At 39.4% G+C, this 16,618-nt stretch overlaps 1 protein-coding gene across 1 annotated transcript in view; it reads left to right on the top strand.

Moving 5' to 3' along the window:
• ITPR2 (inositol 1,4,5-trisphosphate receptor type 2) overlaps positions 1 to 16,618 on the top strand; it is a 589,478-nt gene that overhangs the window by 508,051 nt on the left and 64,809 nt on the right. Inside the window, exons 53-55 of the mRNA XM_027541575.1 lie at positions 605 to 735; positions 1,859 to 2,024; positions 15,533 to 15,693. Coding sequence (XP_027397376.1) covers positions 605 to 735; positions 1,859 to 2,024; positions 15,533 to 15,693 — 458 coding nt within the window. The remainder of the gene's footprint in view (positions 1 to 604; positions 736 to 1,858; positions 2,025 to 15,532; positions 15,694 to 16,618) is intronic.

Raw genomic sequence — 16,618 nt, 5'->3', positions numbered from 1 at the left:
TGCTAGTCATTCAGAAAGTGTAGTCACTTACCAAAGAAATGAAATAATATCTGCCCTCAACTTGCAAGCACTTACTATGCGTATGCCAATCTCTGTGCCAAGTCTTTTACATACCTTAAATAAAATCCTTAAACAACCCTCCAAAGAGTTTAATCCTTAAACAGATTTCCCCATTTTACAGATGAGTACACTGAGGTTAATAACTTGCCCAAGTCCCAGTTCTGGAACAGAGTAGAGTTTGAAGCTGGGCTCGCCTAGCTTTCTTTTACACATTCTTTCCCCTGGGTGAGTTGATTGTTTTCAGAAGGTTTTATGGAACTCCCCCCACACCACGACAATGCCCAATGAATAGTAACTTTCTTATATTTCATCCTTTTCATTCTGTCATTTTCCACAGATGGAAGAAAAAGTGATTTGGGGATATTACACATGTGGCTTTATCAGTCTATGTCAGTCTTGGGATGCCATATAGAATGTGTATTATTAATATATGACTTCAAGAAAGTGTGTCCTGGCACAGTTATGAAGAAATAGATCTTTAGATGTCAAAAAGAGTGTTTAAAGACGTGAGTTTGCTGTACAGTTTGACTTTGTGTTTTTATAGCTGATGAGGAATATGAAGATGGGATTGAAAGGACATGTGACACTCTTCTAATGTGCATTGTGACCGTCCTGAACCAGGGCCTCAGGAATGGTGGAGGCGTGGGCGACGTGCTGAGAAGACCATCAAAAGATGTAAGCTGGAGAAAAAAAGTTTTTCACGGAGTACACGATCTTTTTGTTAGCCTTTCTTAACAGCATTTACAACCCAGTTTTTGTTTATAGGGTACTCCATTTTATGTTGTTTGCTATAAAAATATAATGGTAGCTCTTGAAAGCAACCCATTGTATAATAGAATTCCATAGAAATAGCAAATGTCCTAAAAATCTATATATGTTAGTAGGTCATGACATCTTACCAACTTTGAACTGTATATTGTATGACAGCAACAAAATCATGACTTCTGACTTTATGGAGGAGTTTGATTGTTACATAAATAACAGAAACCAGGCTGTCTCTTGTCTCTCAGTTTTTGCAAGCATGGAGATTTACTCTTTGCCTCTGAATAGGGACAACCTCCATTATTTGTCCACAAGGAATATCCAATCTGAATGGATTCTAACAGGATTTCATATATTAAAATGGCAAGGCTGAAAAACTTCTTGTTGGTGGCAGCATCTCAAGTCCTCCACTGGGAGCTTGAACAAGTTCAATCCTCTAACTGGCCAGCCACATCACGTTGTCCATCCATCTCATGTTTCTTCATCTATTAAACACCTAGATTATCTGATCTCTAATGTATATTTTAATAACATTTATCAAGTAGAAATATGCTTGAGTTGAATGTACTTGACCCTATAAGGCCAAGAGCAAAATCTCCTTCAGAAATGGACAGACCGTTAGATGATACTCAAATTTCCAGTCTCTTTGACCTTTGGAAATGGCATTTGTTTACCTTCTGGGTAGCTCCTGGGATAGGAGCCTACTGCACCAAAATGCATGTAGCATAATTACATGTAAAGTGATTTTTAATACATGATAAATCCCTCCCTTGGAGAAGAAGAGTAAAAGTGCATGGAAGGAGTCTAGGGACAGACTGGAAAGTTCTCCTCACAAAACTTATAAAGTAAATGAAGATAAAAAGTGGGTCTTATTTTTTTCTAACTTGGAATACTATTTATAGTCATTGAGCAAACAGTTATTGAATATATACTTTCTGCTAGACAATATGCTAAATCAACATGCATTGAAAATGTGAGTTTGTATACATACATGATAGAAGGTTTTTTTTAATGTTTTTAAAATGTTTGATTTCAGGAGCCCTTGTTTGCTGCTCGTGTGGTTTATGACCTTCTTTTTTATTTCATTGTCATCATTATCGTTCTGAACTTGATTTTTGGGGTTATCATTGATACTTTTGCTGATCTCAGAAGTGAAAAACAGAAAAAAGAAGAAATTCTAAAGACCACCTGCTTCATCTGTGGTAAGTGTTCTCAAGATACTAAAATAAGATTGAAAGAAACTGCCCAGTAGAAAGGAGGGGATGGAAGGATTTTTTGTTTGTCATGCCTTGGGAAAAATTATTTCAAAATGAAAGCTGGACAAAATTCAGATTATGTAACTGAGCATTGGACCGGGATACTCTGCTTCCAGAAATAGAAGAATCACACCCCAAAGCTGTCTTGTCATTATTTCTGCCATTTGTATGATTCTCTAACTATAGCATGTGTTGCAAAATGCCAGAAGGTTCCACCAACTGGCAAACAGATTTTTCATCACAATAACATATTGATTAAACAATAGAATGATTTTTATTTTATTCTGTTAGATTATGAATCCACAGATGAGTTTTCCAGCAGCTTGAACTTCTTACTCCCTGGCAGCACTTTGTCTTCGATTCTGAGTTGTGCTTTCTCCCAGTTTCTGTCTCTCTCTCCCCATCTCTCACACCCTGTGCTTTTCCTCTTCCTCTCTCAGACCCACCCAACCTTGCTTTCATCCTCATTATGTCCTTTGGCTCTACCCTCTGCTTCATAGACCTCAGCCCTTTCTGGTTTTAGTTGTCTCTATAGCTGGCTTAGTCACCCTAGGATCCTTTCCCCTCCTTTTCTTTTATAGAAGCTATAACATGGATGTAGTTTTGCTTTCTTTCTTTCTTTTTTCTTTTTTTTTTTGGCCTGCTGCACCATGTGACATGCGGAATATTATTCCCCAACCAAGGGTTGGATCCAAGCCCCCTGAAGTGGAAACACAGTCTTAACCACTGGACTGCCAGAGAAGTCCCCCTTTCCCCTCCTTGAATAACCACCAACTCCTGGTGATACTCAACATCTATTTTTCCATATTGAGCTGAAGTCACAAAATAAGTATAAGGGCTTCAACATTCATTATATAGTAGATAACCTTTATTCTATGTAACTTAAACTGCACCCTCAATAATCCCTTTCCTTCCTCAGTTCACCTTCTGTCACCTGTCTCTTTTCCCTGGATGGCTCATCCAAGCGTTCCCAACATCACTCCAACAGGTGGAAGTGTGCCAGATGTTAACCTGTAATAATGAGCTGTCTTCCAAGGAAACAAGCACAAATTCAACATGCCCGTCTCCAGGGTATCCACAATCTATTGTGAAATACAGAAAAGAAAAAAAAAATACCATTGCTGTCTAATGCATTAAGGGAAATGATAGATCAGTTTAAAGGTTGTTAACATTTCATTGGTCTTTAGTAGAGGGCAGATGAGAAAGTTAGGAAAAGTTTCCTGGAAGAGATGGTGATGGAGCTGATGGTAAAAGATGGAAAGGAGAGAGCCATATGAAAGTGGGTAGAAGCAGAGTGGCTAGCATAAGGAAAGGCGTGGAGAGGAGAACAGATGAAAAGAATCCTCATTTCCTATAAACAGATGAAAAGAATCTTCATTTTATAGTTTGATGTTGCTAAAGTGAAAGTTTCAGAGCAGGGTATGCCAGCAAAAAAGACTGGCCAGGCTATGCGTGACCTCTTATATTAAAAAGTTTGGACTTTATCCTTATGCTTTTATTATAGGTGGTGAAGATGGTGAATCATTATAGAATTTTAAGTAGAAGATACAGGGTGTAATTATTATTTTCAATCACTGGACAGCTATGGGAAGTTGTTCATTGGGAAACAATACTGGAGGCAGAGGAACAAGGTAGAAGTTTATTGCCATTGTCCATAAGAGGTAAAGAAACCTTGATCCAGGATAGGTACCGATGGCAGTATTCAGGGTACTGGACAGAGTAAATATTGGAGAGGTAGACCCTGCCTGCCAGTGCAGGAGATGCAAGAGATGCAAGTTCAGTCCTTGGGTCGGAATATGCCCTGGAGGAGGAAATGACAACCCACTCCAGTATTCTTCCTGGAAAATCCCATGGACAGAGGAGCCTGGTGGGCTACAGTCCATGGGGTCACAAAGAGTAGAACATGATTGAGCGTGCATAAGCACACACAGAATCCTTAAATCTCAGTGGTTTGTAATGGATATGAAAAAATGTGAGTGCCTGGGTAGATGGTAGTACCAAAAGTTGAGTCTGAGAATGGAAGAAGAAAAACAATTTTAGGTAGGCATAGGCTGAATTTGGCTTTGAAAGTACTGAAAATGAGGTGTGTACTAAGTTGGACCATAAAGAAGGCTGAGCGCTGAAGAATTGATTCTTTCAAACTGTGGTGTTGGAGAAGGCTCTTGAGAGTCCCTTGGACTGCAAGGAGATTAAACCAGTCAATCCTAAAGGAAATCAACCCTGAATATCCATTGGAAGGACTGATGCTGAAGCTCTAATACTTTGGCCACCTGATGGGAAGAGCCAATGGTCTTTTCATTGGAAAAGACCCTGATGCTGGGAAAGATTGCAGGCAGGAGGAGAAGGGGACGACAGAGGATGAGATGGTTGGATGACGTCACTGACTCAAGGGACATGAGTTTGAGCAGGCCCCGGGAGATGGTGAAGGACAAGGAACCCTGGCATGCTGCAGTCCACGGGGTCACAAAAAGTTGGACGTGACTGAGTGACTGAACAACAACTTAACACCCCAGTGGGATACACCCAGCACAGAGGTGAAGATATATGCCTGAGCCTCAGAGAAGGAGACAGTATTGGGGAGTCCTCAGCCTGAATGGGATAGAAAAAGCTGGAGTGTGGAGAAAGGCTTCTAAGTAAGAAGAGGAGACAATGGGATTCAAGTGGAAAACATCGGCATTGAAAAGCTGAAAGAGAAAGGGGATCACGTACACACAAGAACTATCCAGTATGAACGGTGTGAGCACAGCCAGGCACAGGTGGCACGTGAAGGTGAAAGGAGAAAGTAGCCTTGGGGGGAATATAATAGATTGTCAACTGTGCCCAAGCAGAGAAGGCCAGTAACATGAACTGAAACACAGCCTTTGAATTTCTTGTTTAGGAGGTTTTGGAATCTTAGGAGTTTCCACGCGGATAAGGTCAGGGACCAGATTGCAGTGCTGGGGAGGGACTTGCTGGAAGGAAATGACACGAAAAAGAGTCTTCTCTTTATATGTCTAGATTAGATGGAGGAACGCAAGATTGACATGGCGTCAGGAAGATGTCGTACTATAATTGGGGGATTTGAGAAGAGAGTTATTATATATTAACAGAAGAGTGAGCCTCACAGAGGAAGAAAGATAACTGCCTTTGAAGAGTTTCCTGTGTCTCGTGGTCTTGCATTCACCCTGCTTCCTCAAAGCCTTTTTCTTCACAATCACAATGACTGTTGTGTCAGAACCCTGCCTCCGAAACATGGGCTCTTTGGGAAAAACCTGTCAGTAGAATGTGAACCTCATTCTAAGGCATGATCCTGTCTCCCCTATTCTAACAAGAACAAGCATGAACAGCAAAATAAGTGCATCACTTCACCCCCATTCCTGCTCCTCTGAGCTTTTCCTTCAATATCAAAGTCCTCTCTGGCTTTTCAAAGTGATCAAAAAGCTTGTAACCTATAAATTCCTTAAAATATCACATTAAGCTTCTTCCCCAAATTGAAGTGTTTGTCTCAAACCTCATCATGAATTTCCTGCTGACCTTTTCTTCTAGCTCAGGTTGCACATTCTCTGGGTCCATCACAAGGTCTCAGACTTTCTCCCAGCCCATGATTTTATCATTGACTCCTTGTGTCTTCCCTGTGCTGACCTCTTTAACACTGCTCTATGCAGTTTATTGCCAAATATGTAGCCAAGGCTCCAGCCTCTCTCCAAACTTTCATCCTTTGTTTTCCATGGTTGATTGACATTTTAAAAGGTATGACTTCCTGGCAGCCAATTTTACCATGTCTGTGAACCAGTACATCACGCCTCTCCATCTCCTTCCTCTAACCCAGCAGCTTATCCTGACTTCCATATTGCAATTAATGACAGCCTACTGGGCTGGCAACTTCTCCATCATTCTAAGCATCTCCTTTTTCCTCTTTCAGATGCACTACTTACCACGTGCTAATGAATCTGTTTTCACAATCTCACTCACTTCCTTCCACATATTCCCACAGCCACACCTTGGTTTTTCAGGCTTACCCTGGCTCATACCCCCAAATGACCTATTCAGTGCTGCCAGACAAAATTTTCCACATTGAGCTCATCATTTCCTTATTCAAAAGACCATCAATAGCATTGTACAGACTATAACTCAAAAACTCTGATTTTCCTGGCATGTAGGATGCCCCACAATTGGGCCTCTTCTTTTTTTGCCTGTCTTTCCTTCCACTGTTCTCCCATTTATAGCTCTAGGTCTGGTTCAACTGATTACTCATCTTTAACTCTTTCTTTCCCTGTGTTCTCAGTTATGGTGTTTCTGTTTAGAATGCCCAAACTCCTAGGCTATTGAACAACCACCCTCTCTCTGAGACCCAGATGTAAAATCGTTATTGCATGAGTTCAGCTTTCTCTGGTCTTACTAATCAGAAGCAAACACATTCACTCCTAAATTTTTCAATCACGATTAGCTCTAGGGTACTATACACGTTTTCCATAGTCTTATCTCCTCTGTTGGATACTATGCATTGCCATATTATTGAAACTAAATGAACTTTACAGTCAGATATATGTGGGTCTACAATGGTTCCCCATCCTGGCTTTGTGATCTTAGCCAAGTCTTCTTTCACCTTGAAAGTGAAGAATATGCTGCCATGTTTGGGGGTTGTGGTGGCTATAAATGAAATCTTGTATATAAAAATCCCTAAGTGCTTAGCTGAAAGTAAGCTTTCAATACATGATAACTTCTCTTCTTTAGATCAACATCTACATCTTATCCATTTTTATGATTCCAGTTATTGGGTTGGCCAAAAAGTTCATTCAAGTTTTTCTGTAAGATGTAATGGAAAACTCCCAACGAACTTTTTGGCCAACTCAGTATGTATTGGGAATTATTCATAAATATTTGCTTGATGAATGATTATCCAATTAGTCACCTCCAAATTAACATTGTCTCTATACTTATGTGGCTTATTGCTTATAAAGGAAAATAAAGCAAGTAGGTCCTAAGTTATTATATACTGTAGACAAAAACCTTAATTTCACTGATTCCAAGTTATTCCAAATTTTGTTACATGTAGGGTATAGTTTCTGTGGCATACACATATCCACAGGGATATATAGTGTGAGATACCAAGAAGTATTGGCTTCCCTGGCTCAAATGGTAAAGAATCCGCCTGCAGTGTGGGAGACCCAGGTTCAATCCTTGGGTTGGGAAGTTCCCCTGGAGGAAGGAACTGGCAACCCACTCCAGTATTCTTCTCTAGAGAATTCCATGGACAGAGGAGCCTGGCAGGCTACAGTCCATGGGGTCACAAAGAGTCGAACACAACTGAGCAACTAACACACACACACATCAAGAAGTATTAGATCAATGTAATGTATTTTTCAGAAACTTCATATTTATTCAAATATTTGAGAGGCCATTTAGGTAAGTTAACCAGACAGCAAATTTAAATAGTATTTTTTTATATCGGAACAACTGTTTTGTAAAGTAGAACAAATTTAGTGTGAACATTTAAACTAGAAACTTAAATATTGAAAAGTGTTTCCAAGTTCTTATAGCTGCTAATCCCTGTGACCTCAGTAGCTTAAGGGTTCTTTATCCTCTGCCCTCAAAAGGCAGAAATATGTATAAAGTGTTATGATCATGTATATCTAGATATGTATTTATTCCTGGAATCACTTATTACATATAAGATCTAATATATACCACTGAAAGTGAGAGTGGCTCAGTCATGTCTGATTCTTTTCGACCCCATGAACTATACAGTCCATGGCATTCTCCAGGCCAGAAGACTGGGGTGGGCAGCTGTTCCCTTCTCCAGGGGATCTTCCCAACCCAGGAATCAAACCGAGGTCTCCTGCATTGCAGGCAGATTCTTTACCAACTGAGCTATCAGGGAAGCCCAAATATACACCATATATATTATAATAATATATCTTCAAGAGTGATTTAAACATATGGGATATTTGGGGGTTGTATTAGCAGGCTATAAAATAGTTGTGTTTAATCTAGAAATGGTTCTTGGAACAGTCTGGTATTAAATTGTGATCCAGAGGGGAATATGGTATCAAATAACAGAAAAGGGATTTTCCACAGTAGGAATTGGCTCTAGGAATATTCCAAGGATACTCATAGTAGCGTTTGCAGAAGAGGTAGGTACTGTGACAGGCAGTGAGAGCAGATGAGACTTCTAAGCCTTGAAGACATGACCAGGTGTATCAGTTATGATTCAGAAAACAATTGCTAGGGATCCAGAAGGCAGTCATGATAGGGTGGTGATGAACATGTGACAGAGCTGAAGCAGCAAGCATGGAAACAGTTTGGCTCTGTTGTCCACGTTAACTTAATTTTGAATTACTAGAGGCTGAAGTGCAACAGAATAACAAAATGGAGGAAGGTCAGAATTCCTATCATAAGGAGAGTCAGATTCCTGGAATTAAAGGTCTGTCTAGATGCTTTAATAGGAAATAAAGGTTATTTTGTGAGGAAAGCATCTGTGTTCTTCTCTTGGTGTGTTAATTCCTTCTCTGTACCTTATGCGTGATTTTATTCTCTTATATGTTAGGCATTGTTTTATTCTCTTATTCTCTATACTTATGCATGAAAGTCATTCATTCACCTATTTGTTCAATACTTATATCCACAGTGTAGTAGGATCTTGCAGTGAACAAAACCAGACAAAAAGCACTGTCATCATGGAGCTTATTTTCTAACATACATAGACTGTCAAATTATGACAAGGTCTAGGAGAAAAATAGAGCAGAGAAGAGGAATAGGAATGCCTGGCTACTGAGTGGATATGTGCCCTTACCGTAGTCGTACTGGGTGGGAAACACAGCATAAGTGTAGTCTTCTCCTTTTTTCCCGAAAAGTTTGTATTGGACACACAGAACTCTTCTTACCCATCCTTTCTTTCTTTTTTAGTCATCTCATCCAGTGCTCTGGCTTTCATTGTTGTTTTATGTCATTGATCCTTGAACTAGTAGAGTTACATCTTGAATGCTTTTTTGGAGTTCCCAGCTTCCTACCTAGCATCCCAACATTAATTTTTCTATAGGCATCTTAAGTGCCACCCATCCCATATCAAACATATCCTCCCTTTAAAATCTCTTCCTTCTATTTTTTTCCTCTTGATTTGTTGATATTACCTTAAACTCACTCATCCAAGTCAGAAAAGCCAGAGTCATACTTCATTCCTACTAAATCTATACCTCTAATTGGACATCAGGCCCTCTTCAGTTTTCATTTGTGAGTCCTCTTCAGTGTCTTATTCATATATTCAATTATTCTGTCAACTTTAGTTGAACGTCAACTGTTTTCCAATTGCTATGCCAGGTGCCGGTGATACAAAGCATAAATCAGACAATAAAGTAGTAGAGCCTAAGGAATCAGTAGAAACAGACAAGTTTTGCAGAAAGACACTGAAAGGATCAACCAAGGGAGTCAGAGTGGTGCCAGTGGTTGAGCTGGCTCTTGGAAAAGGAATTCCTATAAAGTGGGAAAGAGACTAGATAGAGGCATAGGGTTTTCAAAGGATTTGGTGTGTTTGGAGAATAGTAAGGAAGTCAGGGTGACCACAGGACGTGTGCAGAGTTAGTACATGAGTCTGAGGGCACCGTCAGGTTCCTTGGTGGACAGGGACTTCATTAACAGAAGAGACAAAGTGCTAGAAACATAAATCTTTGATGAGTTGAGTTTGACATGCCTATAAAGTTATCCAAGAGGCAGCTGGAAATAAAATCTAAAGTTGAGAAAAAAGGTCGGTACTGGGAATAAAGATTGAGAAATCATCAGCGTGATGCTGGTTGAAACCACACGAATGGACTATAATGCTTAGAGAGTAGGATCTAATGATGATGAAAGACAACCAATTTCCCTCCATTACATGCTTCCTCCCGTGCCCTGACCCCCTGGACTCCCACCCTCTCCTCTTCTCTCACAGTCTTCCTCTAAATCCTGCCACCAGAAATTACTTAAAGAACAGCACCCAGTATGCTAGGCTCCACTCAGAAGCCTTCAGAATAAACTGCAGACTCCTTAGCTTTGTGTGTAAAACTTTTCAGGGTTTGTGCCAAGCGTACTATTTCATGTTCGTTTCCGAGTGTTCCCTCCTGACCATACCAGAAGAATTGACAGTTCCCCAACAGGGCATTGCTTTCATCTCTAGTTTTGCTGTGCTGTTTCCTCTGCCCAGAGGCAAAAGAACATAGATTTGGAGTCAGGAATATTTTTATTTAAATATTGGCTGACTTTTCCACTAAGTAGAGGTATTAACGTGAGCAATCAATGAAATCCCTCTGAATCTCTTTTTTCACATGCTGAAAGGTCAGATTGATTATTGTTGTTATTATAGCATATTTAAACATCTTTATAGTTCTCAGCATAAATAGGTGCTCAGTAAAAATTAAGTACCTTTTCTTACTGGTCATCTCTTCTCTACTTGCCCTGGTCATGTTTCATAGGTCAGACGTTTATTATGCCTCGTTGAAACCTTTCAAAATGTATCTGGTCAAAACTCGTTTTGCCTTCCTTTATGTTTCCTTGATAGTTTATACCACTTAGAATATAATACAATTTGTCTGTTTCCTTTACCCTATTATGGATTGATTGATGGTAGACATTATCTTTTTATCTTTATGGTTCTATGTACCTTGCAATAGGTACATAGGTAGGTAATTGTTTGAATTGGATTCTAGGAGAAAGCTACTTAAAAATTTTCTCCATTTTTCTGTAATGGCTCTGTTGAGATATAATTTATATACCTTATGATAGACTCATTTAAAGTATACATTTTCAGTGGGTTTAGTATGTTCAGAGTTGTGTATCTAGCATCATAATTTTATTTTTTTAATTAATTTATTTCTTTACAATATTGTGGTAGTTTTTGCCATACATTGACATGTACAGCCATGGGTGTACATGTGTCACCATAATTTTAGAACATCTTCATTGCCCTCTAAAGAAACCTCCTACCCTTTGGCCATCACTGTTCCCTTCCTTCCCATCAAACTAACCATCCTCCTCAGCCCTAGGCCACCACTGATCTACTTTCTGTTGCTATAGATTTGCCTGTCCTAAGCATTTCGTATAAATGGAATCGTATCATATGTGGTCATCTGTGACTTGCTTCTTTCACTTAGTATGTTTTCAAGGTTCATATTAGCATGCATCAGTACTTTCGTATTGCAGAAAAATATCCATTGTACGGATATACCATACTTTGTTTATCTTTTTATCAGTTGATGAACATTTGGGTTTCTACTTTTTAGCCGTTATGAATAATGCTGCTACAGATACTCATGTATATGCTTTTATGTGGACATACATTTTTTTCTGTTATGAATATACCTGAGTGGAATTGTTGGTAACATGGTAACTCTGTGTTCAACTTTTGAGAAACTGCTAAACTATTTTTGAAGTGTAGGAGGGTTCCAATTTATCCATGTCATCAATACTGCTGTTATCTGTTTTTGATTATATGCATCCTAGTGGAACATCCTAGGATTATATGAATCCTAGTGACATATTCCTTTTTTATTCTTTTTTGTTGTTGTTGTTCCTTAATTTTATTTTATTTTTAAACTTTACAATATTGTATTGATAAGTATTTATTGAAAGAATACATGAACAATTTAAGATAACAAATACAGTAAGCAAAAGAGCCATCATGGAGAGCCAGATGCTTTAATTTAGCAAGATCTGCAGCCCCACCATACGCTATTACCCAACTTTTTTCTCGGCTTCCCCCTTTCTCTCTTTTCTAGGGCCATTCTAATTCCCTCTCTCTACTTGTGGATCCACCCCCTGATTTCTGCCAGTTTACAACTTCTACTGCTTCATTGCTTTCTACTTATATTCTACTCTTTCCTGCATCTCTTCAATTCTGTTTTGTTCTTAGTGATATACTCCTAATTCACTCAATTAACATTTTATTCAGTGCTGACTACATGCCAGGCAATGTTCTAAACTACAGGGACCATTATTGAAGAAAAGAGACACATGTATCTGCCCATGGACATGCAGTAAATAATCAACATAATAAGCTCATATCTAAGTTCCCAGATAAAACGTTATGCCTTTCCTTTGTGCTACTTAGCAGCCTGGATTTTTCTCTCTTTTTTTTTTTTTTTTTTCAGTTTGGATTCCTTTTATTTCCTTTTTTTTTAATTTTTATTTTTAAACTTTACAATATTGTATTAGTTTTGCCAAACATCGAAATGAATCCGCTGGATTTTTCTTGCACAACAATTTTTACCTATATACCTGAGACTTGTGGTCCAGTTTAATTAAACACCTTTGATATGGCTATTTTCAGTCTGTTTGGAGATGAAAAACACTGTAAGACAAAGGAAAGAGTGATCAAAAGTATCAGTAGAAAGTGAAAGTGAAGTCGTTCAGTCATGTCCAACTCTTTGCAACCTCATGGACTGTAGCCTACCAGGCAAGAGTATTAAAGTGGGTTGCCATTGCCTTCTCCAGGGGATCTTCCCGACCCAGGGATCGAACCCTGGTCTCCCACATTGTAGGCAGACGCTTTACCCTCTGAGCCACCAGGGAAGCCCAGTAGAAAGGGAGGGACAGACTAAATAGAGCAATAAAATTAAGCCACATTGAGAAAGTGAGGTTTAACACTAGAAGGTAAGTGAGTTAGTCCAAGAGATATCAGCGAGAAGAGAGCTGTAGGGAGAGGAAACAGTCAGTTCAAAGGCCCTGAGGCAGGGATCTGGGTGCCAGGAAGAGTGGAGAAGCCCTTGGTGGCTGGATGAGAGTTAGCCAGGGAGAGGTGGTGGGAGATAAGATTAGAAAGGCTTCAGGGCCACATCACATAGGGTTTAGCAAGGTGCTATTGCATGGGGTATATTTAAGCTCAACCATTATTCATTGTTTTTTCAATTTTTGAGCTTAACTGGGGATCCTGTGTTTTCCCTGGCAACCCTACTCATGGGCCATTGTAAGAATGTTGATGTTTTTTCTGAGGAGAGGAACCACTGCAGGGTTTAAAACAGAGGAGAGACACCATCCTACTAAGGTTTTTAAAATGTCACTCTGGCTGCTGTGTTGAGAATAGGCCTTAGAGAGGAAATATGGAAGCAAGGAGGCCTGGGCGTTATTTGGGTAAACCAGATGAATGACAATAATGGCTCAAACCAGAGTGGTAGCCTTGGAGGTGGTGAGAGGTGATCAGATTCTGGGTATATGTTGAAGATACAGCCAAAATAATTTCTTTTTTAAATTTTTAAAAAATATTTTAATTGGTAGAAAATTGCTTTACAATTTTGTGTTGGTTTCTGCCATTCAACCATGTGAATCAGTCATAAATTATATATATCCCTTTCAACCCTCCTCTCCCTTCACTCCACCCCTCTAGGTCATCACAGGGCTCCAGGTTGGGCTCTCTATGTTGTTTAGTAATTTCCCACTATCTATTTTATATACAATCGTGTATATATGGGCTTCCCTGGTGGCTCTGATGGTAAAGAATCTGCCCACAATTCAGAAGACCTGGGTTCAATCCCTGGGTCAGGAATGGCAACCCACTCCAGTATTCTTGCTTGAGGAATTCCATGGTGAGCTACAGTCCATGGGATCACAAAGACTCAGACAAGACTGAGCCACTAACCCACACATACACACACACACACACACACAGTGTATATATGTCAGAGCTACCTTCTCAATTATTAGAGAAAGGCAAATCAAAACTACAATGAGGTATCACTTCATACCAGTCAGAACGGCCATCACCAGAAAATCTACAAACAATAATTGCTGGAGAGGATGTGGAGAAAAGGGAACCATCCTGAACTGTTAGTGGGAATGTAAACTGATTACAGCCATTATGGAAAACAGTATGGGGATTCCTTAAAAAACTAGGAACAAATCTAACATATGACCCAAAAATCCCACTCCTGGGCATATACCGTGAGAAAACCACAATTCTAAAAGATACTTGTACCCCAGTGTTCATTGCAGCAATATTTACAGTAACCAGGACATGGAAGCAACCTAGATGTCCCTCAACAGATGAAAGGATAAAGAAGTTGTGGTACATATATACAATGGAATATTATTCAGCCATAAAAAGGAATGAATTTGAGTCAGTTGTAGTGAGGTGGATGAACCTAGAGCCTCTTATAGAGTGAAGTAAGCCAGAAAGAGAAAAACAAGTATTGTATAGTTAAAGCATATATATGGAATCTAGAAAAAATGGTATTCATGAGCCTAGTAGAGAACAGATTTGTGGACCCAGCAGAGGAAGGTGAAGGTGGGGCGAATTGTAAAAGTACCAAATGAATTTCAACATGAATTGGATGTGACATGTGAGACAGAGGATTCAAGGATGACTCTAGACTTTTGGCGTGAAAACTGAAAGACTGGAGTTGCCATGGAATGAAAAGAGGACGTGGGTGGAGCTCATTTGGGGGAGAGGATTGGATTTTTATTTGAAGCATGCTAAGCTGACGATAGGTCAAGTAAGACGAGGCATGATCATCAGCCAGCTAAATTTTATGGTATTTCCCGTAAAAATATCCAATAATATAATTTAAAAGGTCACACCTTCATTGGGGACAGACTTTTTGTGATTTATGTATTTTGTATCTTATTGTTTAAAGGGTCTTCTTCATGCCTAAAGGGCCAGATGACTTTAAAAAAAAAATATGTTTAGGAAGAAAGTAGCCAGTTTTGGAATTCAGTTTCCAGATTTCTTCTCCAGTATCCGAACTGCAAAACCAGACTGAATCCCAACATCCCATTTTACTTGGCAGCCTAATTCATTTTTCCATAGACGTTTTTCTTCATCTCCATTCATTTCCTTTCATCTACCCTTCAACCTTTGAGAGAAAAGCATCTTACTACCCAGATCCTCTCCTCAGTGTCCTTCCAGAAGCTAAAAAAATATTCCCTGGAAATTGATCAGACCTTCCCCTCCCCAAAATGCCTGGAACACGGTAGTCTAAGGGTGGGACAAGCCTGTGAATCCTTATTGCATTCGGAACACAGATCTCTGTGGACATTCTTTTGCCTTCACTGATTACAAGTGGTTTTGAAGAGAGATGACTGTTAACTGCTTTTTTTTCTCTTTTTACCCAAGTTCCTGGATAAAATGGCATTTTTTTTTCTGCCCTGATTATTAGCAAGCGTGCTTTTTCTTGCACAGTCATTTTGACTTCTTTTTCTTAGACTTGAGGTCCAATTTATTATAATTTGACAATTTTTATTTGGTTATGTTTTAAATTGTCTGCAAATTTTGCATCTATAATAGGACTTCACTTTTCCAGGGATCCACAGGGGATAATGTTAGTTGGGAAGAAATGAAAAACTCTGGCATTTTTTCTGGAGGTCTTGTGTACCACGTTTTTAATCATAACATTTAAAATCATCACGCTCTTTCAGAAAATGTTTCTTCACAATAATGATTATGTTTTTATGCCCAAAGTGAGTGCTGATTAAATGACACATTACACACATTGTCTCTCCTGGTTTTTTTGCAGGACTCGAGAGGGACAAGTTTGATAATAAAACGGTTTCTTTTGAGGAACACATCAAGTCAGAACACAATATGTGGCATTATTTGTACTTCCTAGTCCTGGTGAAGGTGAAAGACCCAACTGAATATACCGGACCTGAAAGTTACGTGGCTCAAATGATTGTGGTGAGTGAGGAGAGGGCTTGGATCTATGACTGTACTGCATTCTGTATGCTTCCAATTCCATACCCTACCTTTCTTCCAGAATGCAAAGGTTCTAGCAGTCATTTTGTTAACTTTTAAATAGAACTGTCAATCATTGAAGAACCTCTGTCCTGGCTAAATCATTGGTTCTTAGTGGACATCTTGGTTATACAAACCAAATCTAAGCTTCAGATGTACAGATGGTATTTCCTGGAGAATTCTCTGTGCAGTGAATTCAGTCCTTTCTGTCATCTTCTGACCTCATGCTTCCTGTCATCACTAATGTCTCAGTTCCCCAAATCTGGAACTCTCACTTTGGTACATGATTCATACTTCAAGAAAAGCCTTGAATTTCAGAAATCAAGCATTTAAGCAATTAAAGAGTGTTTGGGGAGGGGATAATGTTCAACCCCAGTGGGGGAGCATTGACTTTTTGTCAGTGTACATTTTGGGTCGACTGACTAGTGTTGGTGATGGATTTGCCCTGATCTGCTGTGTCCAGTTGCTTGTGACTCCTCCTTTTGATCAGTAGCATTGCATAGAGAGTACGGTTGTCCATGATTCAAAGTTTCTTCTGTTTCATAGAAAATTAAAATGAACTGGCTTAAAGAGAAGTCAGAGTTGCAACTTTCATGTATCTATGATACGCATTTTGTTGTTCAGTCACTAAGTCATGTCCAACTCTTTGCGACCCCATAGACTGCAGCACACCAGGCTTCACTGTCCTTCACTGTCTCCCAGAGTTTGCTCAAACCCATTGTCCATTGAGTTAGTGTGTATCATTGCATCTGATGCTGAAGCTGAAGCTCCAGTACTTTGGCCACCTAATTCAAAGAGCTGACTCATTGGAAAAGCCCCCGATTCTGGGAAAGATTGAAGGCAGGAGGAGAAGGGGATGACAGAGGAT

The sequence above is a fragment of the Bos indicus x Bos taurus genome, chromosome 5 (genome assembly GCF_003369695.1).
Source record: "Bos indicus x Bos taurus breed Angus x Brahman F1 hybrid chromosome 5, Bos_hybrid_MaternalHap_v2.0, whole genome shotgun sequence".
NCBI lineage: Eukaryota > Metazoa > Chordata > Mammalia > Artiodactyla > Bovidae > Bos > Bos indicus x Bos taurus.
The sequence above is the reverse complement of the archived record's forward strand: the minus strand, read 5'-3'. Positions and strand labels throughout refer to the sequence as shown.